Genomic DNA, 13,143 nt, shown 5'->3' with positions numbered 1-13,143 from the left:
AAAAAAAAAAAAAAAAAAAAAAAAAAACCAAGAATATTACCACTCTTTTCATGGAGCTGTTTTCTAGAGAAGCCACCTGGTGAACATAAATGTCAACTTCTTCATCATTTTTCTTTCTTCAAAGTCAGAAATGCAAAGAAAATGTTGGACTTTTTAAATATGGCAGTCTTATTTCTAGGGGAATAACTAAATATTGATGGGCCACTTTACATAAACCAAAGTGAGAGATCGTAGTTTCAAAATAGTTGAAAGGATTTTACTTTTTCCTTAGGGAGTCTATATCTTCCTTTGAGAATTCTAATTTGCTAGAATATCTGTTAAGAATATTTTTCTTAATGCAGCTGGTAGCACCCGGCATAGTTTAGTTTTTAAGATTCTCCCTCGTCTATACCTCTAAGTGCATTTCCTTCTGTTTAGAATAAAGGGGATTAAAACATTTTGAAAATGATTGTATATTATCGTGTGGTTGTATTAAAAATAGTAAGAAGCGGGCTCAGTGGCTCAGCCTGTAATTCTGCGCCTTTGGGAGGCTGAGGTGAGTGGATTCCCTGAGCCCGCGGGTTCGAGACCCGCCTGGGCAACTTGGCGAGACTCCATCTCTACAATAGATCAAAAAAATGAGCCGGGCGTGGTAGCGCGCGCCTGTAATTCCGGCTACTCGGAAGGCTGAGGCGGAAGGATCGCCGGAGCCCAGCAGGTCGAGGCTGCGGTGGCCGGGAGCGGCCACTGCGCTCCAGTCTGGGCGACAGAGTGAGACTCCAACTCAAAAAAAAAAAAATAGTAAGAAAATATATGTGTTATTTTGACAGTATGAATACACTTTGCTTTATGGAATATAGTCCTTGAAATTGTCACTGTAAATTAATAATTTTAAATATACTCCTTAAATTTTACTCTGTAAGTAATTTTATAAATGAGAGATCCATTAATTATACAAGTAAGTAGTCATGTTAACAAGTGTTTGGTAGTCTGCAATTTATACATTAAATATTATTTTTAAAAGCATAGGTCTTCAAAAATATAATCAAAAAAAGGAAAAAGGATATTGAATAAAAGGAGACAGAGAAAAACTCTCTAGTGGGGAAGTAATGTACTTTTACTTAAAAACTACTTCCAGAAAGGATCTACTTAACATGTGATTTGTAACCATGTTTTCAAAAAGACCAGGTAGATTGTAATCAGTGTAGATTGTAATCAGTGTAGAAAATGCTTTGGTGTGATAAATGGCAATATAGTGTGGATGAGCAAGACAATTGCAAAGACAAACAGCAGATTCTGATGACCAGGAAAGATTATCCAAAGGCAGAAATTTTTAAAGTTACTTGATAAGTTATCCTCGTTGTTTGGTGAAAGGGGGCATTTTCTCTGGCTTTGATGTGACAATTACAGAACTCATTTAGCTCATTCCATCTCCATTTGTCTAGTCTGAGGGAAATCTCTTGAGTAGATGTCCCTACTAGGAACATTCCTTGATGAGATGAATGAGTGTTTGCATTTATTTGGCATTTAGATTTAGTCTTTTTTTTAAATTTCAAATTGATTAGTTGCCCTGATACAATTAGTTCCATGTTAGCCTGAGTAGAATAAGCGAGTTTTTTGAGACCCAATCATCTAAATTTGATTTACATATAAATTTATATAACAGAAATTTAAAAATTATCTTCCCGCACAGTTACTATCTCCTTGGAAATAATACATGTTCAATAATTTGGTGTATATCTTTACATTTTTCTTTCCCTCTTTGTGAACACAAATACTAATGCATTCATTCAACAGATAATTATTGATGTCCTATTATATGCCAGGTAATATTTTAGGTGATGCGGATGTAGCAATGAACAGAATCCCTGCCCTCATGGAGCATACATGTTTTTTATAATAAAAATATAATAATTCAGGGCCGGGCATGGTGGCTCAAGCCTGTAATCCCAGCACTCTGAGAGGCCGAGGCAAGGAGATTGCCTGAGCCCGGGGGTTTAAGACCAGCCTGGACAACTTGGTGAGAACTCGTCTCTACAATATATCAAAAAATTAGCCAGGTGTAGTAGTGTACACATGTAGTTCCAGCTACTTGGAAGGCTGAGGCAGAAGGATCACCTGAGCCCAGCAGGTCAACGCTGGGGTGGTCATGAGCATGCCACTCCACTTCAGCCTGGGCAACGGAGTAAGACTCTGACTCAAAAAAAAGTAGTAATTCCACAGATATCTTGCCATAACCAGATGATCTATTATTACTCAACAATACATCATAAGCACTTCTCCAATCAACACTTATAGTCCCAGCTTATTCTTTTTTTCTTCAATCTATACATCTTGAAATAGTCTATGCTCACCATCTATATATTTTTTTACTTTTCATTCAGGTCTCAACTCACTGAAATCTGGGTTTCTTCCCACACCATCCTACTAAAATTCCGTTTACAGGGTCATATACGCTTATTTTCAAATCCCGTTGATGCTTTTCAATTCTCATCTTTCCTGACTTCTATAGCCTATGATGCAGTTGACTCTTGAAATCTCCTCTCCCCTACTCTAGTTCACACAGTAGTTGTTTTATCTCAGACTCTTTTAATGGTACTTCTTGCTTTTCTTCTAAATGATATATTTCCTAGATTCCATCTTTGACCTCTCCATTCTGCCTTTAGATGGTGTCATGTGCTCCTATGAATTTACCAACCACCTAAAAGCTAATGAGTCTCAATCTTATTTGCTTATTTATTTATTTTAATTAAATGAACTGCATTTTTATCAAAACATTGTTTTTCACGAATTTTCATCAAGAAGTGCATATTATTTCACCTTAAAAAGATGATGGTGATCTAAGTTGGGTAGCATAATGCTCTTTTCTTTTAAATACATTTTATCATGTATATTTAAGATATACGGTATGATATGGGATATATATATAGATACTGAAATGGTTACTATAGTGAAGCAAATGAACATAATCATCATCTCACATAGTTACCCTTCTGTTCTTGTGTGGCAAGAGCAGTCAAAACCTACCGACAAATCTTTATTTTATTTCATTCTATGTCTCTCCAAGTAAATATTCTTCAGGTACCTAAATGCAGGGCAAGACTCTTCATCTTTCCATTTACTCCTATTCCTCTTCCCAAATCTCTTATCTCAGTGCAAAGAACCTTCTTTCACCCAGTCACCCAAACCAGATATCAGATGCATCTTTCTTTCTGTCTCCTGGTCTCTCCACATACAGTCTGTAAACCTATCAAATGCCCCTCTCTATTCTCTAATCTTCCCCTTGTTTCATCTTCACTGTCACTAATCTCAGCTTTAACTATCATATTTATCATAATTTATCTCTTAGATCAGGGCAAATCTCCTGCCTTTTTCCACATTCACCCAGGTACTCCAATGAATGCATCGAAACTCAGATCAAATATGGCCACTTCTGAGAGATTTCCCGACCCTGCTATGAGCACTCATAAAGTGCTGTGGTTTTTTTTCTGTGACGCCTGCCCATAACACCTACTCCTACTCAAAATAATACCATAGTGTGAGTTTGCCTCTCCAAGACGGAGTTCCTTAAGAGCAGGGACCATCTTATGCATCTTGTGACTGCCAAAGCTAGCACAGTATCAGTGATTGACTGTTAAACAAGTAACTCATTCAGTCATTCATTCATGAGATGAAAAATTAGGCATAGACATGTTGTGACAGCCCTCCCTCACCTCCACCCATTTCCAGAAGAGATAATTAACTAAAAGATGAAATTAATGCCTATAAGTTGATTTGTAATCTTTGTGATAAAAGAGTCTTTTGGAAGAAAGTGATAAATGAACACCTTTCAGAATATAAAAAATCAGTTGTATTTTTCTAACATAAATATCTGAATGATATTTTATTCATAAACTATAGTCTCTTGTACTTACTTTCTTCTCTTCAAAACATAAATTTCTCCTCCATCCTTGGCCTATTTTGTACTCACCAACCATCCCAGACTTTAGAATTTGCATAGAACTATTAGCATTTGTATTTTAGCCCACTTATAAGGGTACATTAAATATGTAATTAGGTTAAAATAATAGCGTTGCATTAGAGATTTTCAGACAAAGGATATCCAGCACCAGTAATGCAAATTAATATAAAAAATTATAAAACTCATCACATGTTTTAATGTCAAGCTGAAAGGTCTACTTAGCATTTTTCTTTTAAGTTGGCAGGAAATGAGAATGATGACTAGTGCTTTAACCGATTTGACATCAACTCTAGGTTTACTATTGTTCATGTGGAATTTTCTTCACACAGTAGCCAGATGGTGACCAAAAAATTCACCAAATTTCAAAATTATTTTAATTCTTAGCCAAGGTGATATAGACATTTGGAATATATCATGTGAAAAAAACTATTTTTAAACTAATTTTGCTTTGCAAAAAAAGAAGTTAAATATATATGAATTATTATTTACTCTTCCTTATGAAATAACTATAAACAATATTATAAACTTGGTTTTGTAAAGTCATTCTGATGTATGGAGTTTTATTGTTATTGAAACATTGAGCTATAATCTTTGGTTCATAGATTCTTTTCTTTTTTTTAGAGTCGAAGCCTTACACTGTTGCCCAGGCTGGAGTGCAATGAATGGCATGCTTACCGTTACCACAGCCTCGACCTGCCATGCTCAGGGGATCCTTCTGCCTCAATCTTCCTGGTACCTGGGACTACAGGAGCATGCCACCATATCTAGCTAATTTTTTTTATTTATTGTAGAGACAAGGTTCAGCAAGTTGCCCAGGCTAGTCTCAAACTCCTGGACTCGCCTCTACTTCCCAAACTGCTGAGATTACAGGCATGAGCCATCCTGCCTGGCAGACTTATGGTTAGAAGGAATCTTAGAGGTCATCTAGTACTTCTTTTCCAATTCAGAAATCTTTTTTACAGAATACTTGGTAAATGTTGGTCTAGCTTGGTTACTATTTTTTGTTTCTTTTCTTTTTAAAACAATTTTTTTTTGTATTGAGTTGAAAACTGCCCCTTATAATAGTACCAATTAGTCTTAATTCTATACTTTAGAGTAAAAGAGATTAATTGATGCTTTCACCATTTGCCAAGTTATAAGGGCTACAACTCTAGAAATCATTACTAATTATTTCCTTTTCTTCTCCCTTCCTCTATCCTTCTCTCACTGATCTAGTCCTGTCAGTTCTAAATCCAGAGTATACATTTGATTTGACCACTTCTTTCCATTTTTATTGCCACTAGATGGTAGTCCAAGCCACCATCATCTTTGACCTAGACTACTATTACAGCCTTCAAAACAATCTCTGCGTTTCAATACTCAACTCTCCACAGTCTCAGCAGTCTTCAAGCTGAATACATACACTCTCTGGCAACATAGGAGGATTCATTAGGATGTAAGAAAAAAAATGCCAGAAATTCTGTTTATATTTATTGTTATCTCATCCTTTTAAATTTCTATTTTGTAAATATTTTATAATGTCCCTAAATTAATACAATATGCATGAATGCAACTTATAAATAAGTAATTGTATATATATTGGGGTATTTGCTTGAATATTGAATACTATTTTTCAGATATTAGCACAAAGTGGGATTATTGTCAGAATTTGCACATTGCCTTTGTATAATGTACAAATCTTATTAACATTTTAGCCCTGATTTTCCTCTTCTCCTTTTTATTACATTTATTATCGACATATCTTACTTCTCAGATATATTTACATATATAGCTAACATGACAAATGTTGATTTTCTAACTAGAATACTTTTCATTTAACCCAGTTAGATTATCTATACACTTTTTAAAAATGTTTGAAACAATCTCATACTTATAGAAAAACTGCAAGTACAGCACAGATAACATTTTTTTTCCTGAATCATTTGAGTGTTAATTGCCAGCATGATGCACCATCACTTCTAATACTTTAGGGTGTATTTCCTACAAACAAGGATATTAGCCACAAAACAACTATTAAAATCAGGAAATTCACATTTAAAATTTCAGGCCATTCAAATTACTTTGAATCTTGAGTCTGCTAGTTATAATATTAACTACTCCTCTCAGTTAATAAGCATCTTTTCTATTTCTTTAGTCAAACCATGGATAATATTGATCACTGAGTTGTGCTGCTCCAGAAATTCCTCCCAGATTAGGAGTCCTCAACCAATTAATCAGGATTTTGTAGTTTTGAATAATTATAAGATTGGTCTTCAAGCTAGTTAATGCTGCCAAGTCAAAATCATTATCAAACCAAAGCTTTTTTCTAGATTTCAACCAGTATATTCATCCTTCCTGAAATAAAATAACTTCTTAGCATTCTTGATAGGCAGAAGAGACTAACAGAACAAATAACTGTGTTCTACATGATTGGCAGACACCGTCGCCACCTGATTCCAGGGTTCAGAAAATCTGTACCTTCAGCCAGCCTCACTGGTAGTAGAAGCTTTACCTACAGCCCAATTGGTGATATCAAATTTTGGAGAGGAGAGGGAGAACAACTTGGTTCCTGCCATTCATTATACATGCAGTAATACTGCTCAACTGAGCAAATTAATAAATAGTTAAAGTGAAAGTAAATAAATTAATCTAAACTTTAAATGGGTCTACCTCTTCAAGTGTTCCATGAAAGAGTTTACAAAGCCACAAATCTAGATTCCAGTGTAGAAACTCAGGACTTCTAGATTTAATGCTTGGGCAAGGCACTAAATTATTCTAATTACTCTCCTCCCCACCCCCATCGTCTTCATTTTTTTCTTTTTCCTTTTCTTTTTTTTTTTTTCATTAAATAGAACATCCATACCTGCTCCACACAGCGGTAGAGACCAGAGACGAGCATTATCAATGAAAATTCTTTTGTATTATATTAACTGAAGTATCATTGTTATCCCCAATTACAGTGCTGTCACACAGTGGAATTTCCATCATTTTATAATGAAAAAATCATGGGCAACTTCTCCAAATGCTATGTCATTCCTAAGCTATTTACCTAATGCTGATCCTTTTAAAAAGACAATGAAGCTAACTTGGCAGAACCTTTCTTTTTAACTTTGTCTACTTTGTTCTTTTTAAAATACTTACACACCATGTGCTTTAAAAAAATTATTCTCAAATTTTTCTGGGATCAACATGCATCTCACTATCCAGTTTACACATCCTTTCCTTCTTTAATCAGAAAGTTAGAACAGATTTGCTTCTCAAGACTTCTGGCATCTTTCCTCTGCTCCTTGATGTTTTCAAGAAGTACTAATATTAACTCTTAAGAAGAATAGAAAGAGTATCACACTTAGCCCCTGCTGTTTAAGAATCAGTTTCATAGCCTGGTGGGGCTGGTGGATGGTGCTGAGGAGAAAACCATAACTTCTCTACATCTCTATTTTCCCATTTATAAAGTGAACATAAAGAATTCGAATTCTCTGGCCAGGCGTGGTGGCTCATACCTGTAATCCCAGCATTTGGAAGGCCAAGGCAAGAGGATTGCCTGAGTCCAGGGACTCAAGACCAGCCTGGGTAACTAGGTGAGACTCTACAATTTAAAAAAAAAAAATCAAAAAATTAGCCAGATGTGGTAGCTCGTACCTATAGTTCCGGCTACTTGGAAGGCTAAGGAGGAAGGATCACTGGAGCCCAGCAGGTCAATGCTGGGGTGGCCGTGAGCATGCCACTGCACTCCAGCCTGGGTGACAGAGTGAGACTCTGACTCAAAAAAAAAAAAAAGGATCAGAATTCTCACTGCTGTAGTGAGGATTAAATACAAAATACAATAGCATATAAGAAAGAAAGTCTATAAATTATAGCACTTTATGCAAATGTTAGTAACACGATTCAGCCCTCTGAGATAATAATTGTAATAGTTGTCATTTTTTAAATGTACTCTCCTTACTAGACTGTGCCCTGTTCCAATGCTCACAGCAATCCAATATATATTATTATCTCTACTTTACAGATAAGGAAACTGAGAATCAGAGGGATTAAATACTGCCCAAAGTCACACAGATAATAAGCAGTGGTGCAAATTCAAACCCAAGTCTGCCTGAATCCAAAACCTGTGTCTATAACCCACACCCTGGATTCTACCCTAAATTCCCTTCCATTCAGCCCAGAGGTTGGAACTCATTTAGGCAGGCACAGCCCTGAAAATCTCTCCTTTGTTATAAACTGCTGCCAAAACATTATGTTACTGGTTCTAAATTTTCTAATATAAAAATGATTCTACTCCCTGGAGAAGACAGAAATCACATAGTTGATTAATAGCTCTGAACTCTTATGTATCTGTGAATGCTACACTGTCTTCTGAAAGCAGAAAAACTCTTCTTTCATTCTTTTTTTTTTCTGCAAACATTTCCTGTATTTACTGTTGTTCAGAAATCTCTATTTCTTTTCTTTTGCCACGAGGTAAGAAAATGACCAATTTAATTAGAAATGCATAAATTGGTTAGCCTTTCAATGAGTTGAATAGACATCCTGATCAAGTACATTTTCTGCAAAAGATAATTATTTAGTTAATAACCCATCCCTATGAATCCTTCCCAAAACTTTTATCCATACAGATTTCTCCCTTTTTCATTTTCTCCAAGTTTCCATTAATAGGTGTTACCAATTTGTCTTGTACTTTAACAAAGTTAGTTGTTTCACAAATTAGTATTTTAGATCCTGAAATGGTTAAAAAATTATCAAGGATAGTAACAATGCTTTCTAAATTTAGTGCTTACCATGTTTATGAATTGCTTATTTCTTTGAGTGCTTATAACGTTTTAAATTACCACAACCATGATTATTGTGAAACTTTGTCAGCTAAGTGATCAGCAAAGTAGACAGGTTTCATATGAATGCTTCTTTGCAATAGTGACAATATCACTTTAGCTCCCTCAAAAAAATCTGTGTGACCACAATTAATACTTCAAAAGAACTCATGGTTTCAATACTCCATCATTAGAACATTAAAAATAAATTGAACTATTCATTCAAGGTATGTATAACATTTTGGTCATTCAGGTTAAACCACTGTGACAAAAAGTTGTCTATGACCTCTATATTCCTCTATATATTTTAATTCAAAGAATATCTACATTTTTACCCTGACAATTTTCTGCAACCTTCATTTTCCTAGAATTCCTATTTTTCCATTTTAAAAGTCTTTTTGAACTTACGTAATAACTGCAGAATCAATCATGTTTAAAATGTCATGAACTAACAGGAATATCCTGACCCAACTGAAAATCCATACACTTGTGTGATGATAACCACCAGCAAAAAACCCTTGGAAAAATATCTTTGGCAAAAGAAAAATTTAAGAAATGAACATTAATTCATTTTAATATATCAGATAGGGTTACCATGTTTTCCTAGATTATAAGTGGGCAGACTCGGTGGCTCATCCTGTAATCCCAGCACTTTGGGAGGCCAAGGTGAGTGGATTGCCTGAGCCCACGGGTTCGAGACCAACCAGGGCAACTTGGCGAGACCTCATTTTTACAAAAATTTAAAAAAAAAATTAGCCAAGCATAGTAGCACATGCCTGTAGTCCCGGCTACTTGGAAGGCTGAGGTAGAAGTATCGCCTGAGCCCAGCAGATCAATACTGGGTGCACTCCAGCCTGGGTGACGGAGTGAGACCCCGACTCAAAAAATATATGTATATATATTATATTATAAGTGATTGCAATTTTTTTAAAGGAGACATTGTGGGAAATCTGCATAAGGACTCACTGCCTGCTATTTTTGGAAAAATGTATTTTTAGCATTAGTTGAAACTTTTATTCCGAAAGGGTTTTTCAACAATAATGTATTGTGTAGTCATAAACCTTCTCGTTCTCTTTTTTACAATATAACAAGTTGGGAACTAATTGTAAAATATTGTTTGGCAATCAAACAGGATATTTTTTGTGTAATTTTTGCATGTATTTTTAGTACTTCAGAGTTAGCTTGAAATAAATGATCTTAGGAAATCGTTTAGGAGCTAATGATTTAAGAGGTTTCTAGATTAACATCAATAATAATAATATTCTGATTCTACATATCCTTTTTATCTTGTTAGTTTTCTATCATGTAATTAGAGATTAAGTTCTATTCAAATTAATTTTGTTATAAGAACTTTTAAAATACTTTGATATAAGTGGTAAGACCTTAGTTTCAAAAGTACTAATTTTGATTCAAATGCATTTCATATGTTAAAGATAAAGCTAATTAGAGTAAGACTTCTGAGTCAAGAGTAGAAAGGGGTAAAGTTTATCTTCATGGAAGCATTATTTAGTTTAGGAGTCATTGTCCCTTGTAGAATATCATTTTTATCCTGCCCTGACAACAAAATGTTTTCTCTTTTTCTCAAGGTATCAGATACACACCGGACTTCAACATTCTATCATAAGACCCACTCAACCCAACTGCTTACCTCTGGACAATGCAACCCTACCTCAAAAGCTGAAGGAGGTTGGATATTCAACGCATATGGTTGGAAAATGGCATTTGGGCTTTTACAAAAAAGAGTGCATGCCCACCAAGAGAGGATTTGATACCTTTTTTGGTTCCCTTTTGGGAAGTGGCGATTACTATACACACTATAAATGTGACAGTCCTGGGATGTGTGGCTATGACTTGTACGAAAATGACAATGCTGCCTGGGACTATGACAATGGCATCTATTCCACACAGATGTACACTCAGAGAGTCCAGCAAATCTTGGCTTCCCATAACCCCACAAAGCCTATATTTTTATATATTGCCTACCAAGCTGTTCACTCACCACTGCAAGCCCCTGGCAGGTATTTTGAACACTACCGATCTATTATCAACATAAACAGGCGGAGGTATGCTGCCATGCTTTCCTGCTTAGACGAAGCAATCAACAATGTGACCCTGGCTCTAAAGACATATGGCTTCTATAACAACAGCATTATCATTTACTCTTCAGATAATGGTGGCCAACCCACAGCAGGAGGAAGTAACTGGCCTCTCAGAGGTAGCAAAGGAACATATTGGGAAGGGGGGATCCGGGCTGTTGGCTTTGTGCATAGTCCACTTCTGAAAAACAAGGGGACGGTGTGTAAGGAACTTGTGCACATCACCGACTGGTACCCCACTCTGATTTCACTGGCTGAAGGACAGATTGATGAGGATATTCAACTAGATGGCTATGACATCTGGGAGACCATAAGTGAAGGCCTTCGTTCTCCCCGAATGGATATTCTGCACAACATTGACCCCATTTACACCAAGGCGAAAAATGGCTCCTGGGCAGCAGGCTATGGGATCTGGAACACCGCAATCCAGTCAGCCATCAGGGTGCAGCACTGGAAATTGCTTACAGGAAATCCTGGCTACAGCGAATGGGTTCCCCCTCAGTCTTTTAGCAACCTGGGGCCAAACCGGTGGCACAATGAACGGATTACCTTGTCAACTGGCAAAAGTGTATGGCTTTTCAACATCACAGCTGACCCATATGAGAGGGTGGACCTATCTCACAGGTATCCTGGAATCGTGAAGCAGCTTCTGCGGAGGCTCTCACAGTTCAACAAAACTGCAGTGCCAGTTAGGTATCCCCCCAAAGACCCCAGAAGTAACCCTCGGCTCAATGGAGGAGTCTGGGGACCATGGTATAAAGAGGAAAACAAGAAAAAGAAGCCAAGCAAATGCAAGGCTGAGAAAAAGCCAAAGAAAAATAAGATAAAGAAGAAGAAACAGCAGAAAGCCGGCTCAGTTCCAAACTGCCATTCAAGTGATACTCGTGGATAAGTACGAATAATTCTAGTTTGGTTAAACTTAAATCAGTTCTTATCTTTTGGCTGTTATCTGGGAAAACCAGCACATTTGGCTCAATGATAGCTGTGCCATAAGCATCAGGCTTATTTTCATGCTGTGCCACTCCAGAGACTTCTGCCACCTGGCCACCACATGAAGACTGTTGCTGGTTGACAAAGGTGCTACCTCTTGTGAGCCATGCTTAGAAGAGTATGGTGATGTTTATTTCTCTTGCTTTTTTCTAAAAGGTGATCAGTCATGAGTTCAACTGCTGTGCTTCAGTCAAGTGACCAAACTCTATGTTTTAAATTATAGGAGGGGATTATAACCCGCAATCGACAAGCATGCTAATTTGATGGAATTTACAGGGTAGCATGAGTAAAACTGCCTTTGATAAAATATAGTCAAAGGTTGTATCACCTCAAAGACCTTGAAGAATATATTTTCTTAGTGAATTTTTGTATCTCTGTCATATGACACTTGGGTTTTTAAATTCTATTTCATCCTTATTCTTTCCTGTGAAAATCAGCTGTTTTTCTCACATGTGAACAGCTTGCACCTCATTTTATCACGCATGAGGGAATGGCAAATAATAATGTTTGAGCACACTGCCAACAATGAATGTAACTATTTCCTAAACACTTTAATAGAATAACATGTCAGTATAAAGTACCTAATTTATTTTTACAGAAAAATATTAATTATTTTGTTTTGATAAAAAGTTATGCAAATGACTTAATTATTTTATTTTTTATTTTCTGCATACCATTAGAAGAATTTTATTTCATTTTTTCAAGATTACCAAGCACTGTAATATTACAAATTACTGTAATACTGAGTGAATTTACTGAGACTGTAAAAAGAAAATTATTCAGAAATCATTACAATCGTCATTGTTCAACCTTTATTTTGAATGTAATAAGATGAATATATTCCTTACAAATTACTTGGAAGTTCAGTGTTTGTGCAGAGTTGAGATGACTTTATTGTTTCTATCATAAACTATTTATGTATCTTAATTATTAAAATGATTTATTTTATGGCAATAGCAAATTGTGGTTTTTATGATATAACTTTTAAATAAAATAATATTATTCACCTTAACAAAAAGAAATATTTATTATTAGACCATTGAAGTTATGGTTGTGACAATCATAGTAATATAATATGATTTTACAAATAAGCCATGCTACCACTTGTTACTGCATGGAGAAAAATGTTTACTTAATAAATAGCATTTCTTTTTTTTTATAATCAATATTTTTTTAATGATTTTGTGGGGTACAGTTAAGGGTTAGGTGTACAATTACGTTTCATTCAGGCACCCTGTTGATAAGAGGTGTTTCCCAAGCCGGGCTCGGTGGCTCAGCCTGTAATCCCGCGCCTTTGGGAGGCTGAGGTGAGTGGATTGCCTGAACCCGTGGGTTC

At 35.9% G+C, this 13,143-nt stretch overlaps 1 protein-coding gene across 1 annotated transcript in view; it reads left to right on the top strand.

Annotated features, from left to right (window-relative positions):
• Positions 1-12,842, top strand: part of ARSJ (arylsulfatase family member J) — a 73,978-nt gene extending 61,136 nt beyond the window's left edge. Inside the window, exon 2 of the mRNA XM_008062463.1 lies at positions 10,308-12,842. Within this exon, the coding sequence (XP_008060654.1) occupies positions 10,308-11,709 (1,402 nt within the window). The 3' untranslated portion in view covers positions 11,710-12,842. The remainder of the gene's footprint in view (positions 1-10,307) is intronic.
• The last annotated feature ends 301 nt before the right edge of the window (positions 12,843-13,143 follow it).

Source organism: Carlito syrichta, unplaced genomic scaffold (genome assembly GCF_000164805.1).
Source record: "Carlito syrichta isolate Samal-C Ts95f unplaced genomic scaffold, Tarsius_syrichta-2.0.1 Scaffold305711, whole genome shotgun sequence".
In the NCBI taxonomy this organism is placed as follows: Eukaryota; Metazoa; Chordata; class Mammalia; order Primates; family Tarsiidae; genus Carlito; species Carlito syrichta.
This window is presented reverse-complemented; position numbering and strand designations above follow the sequence as displayed.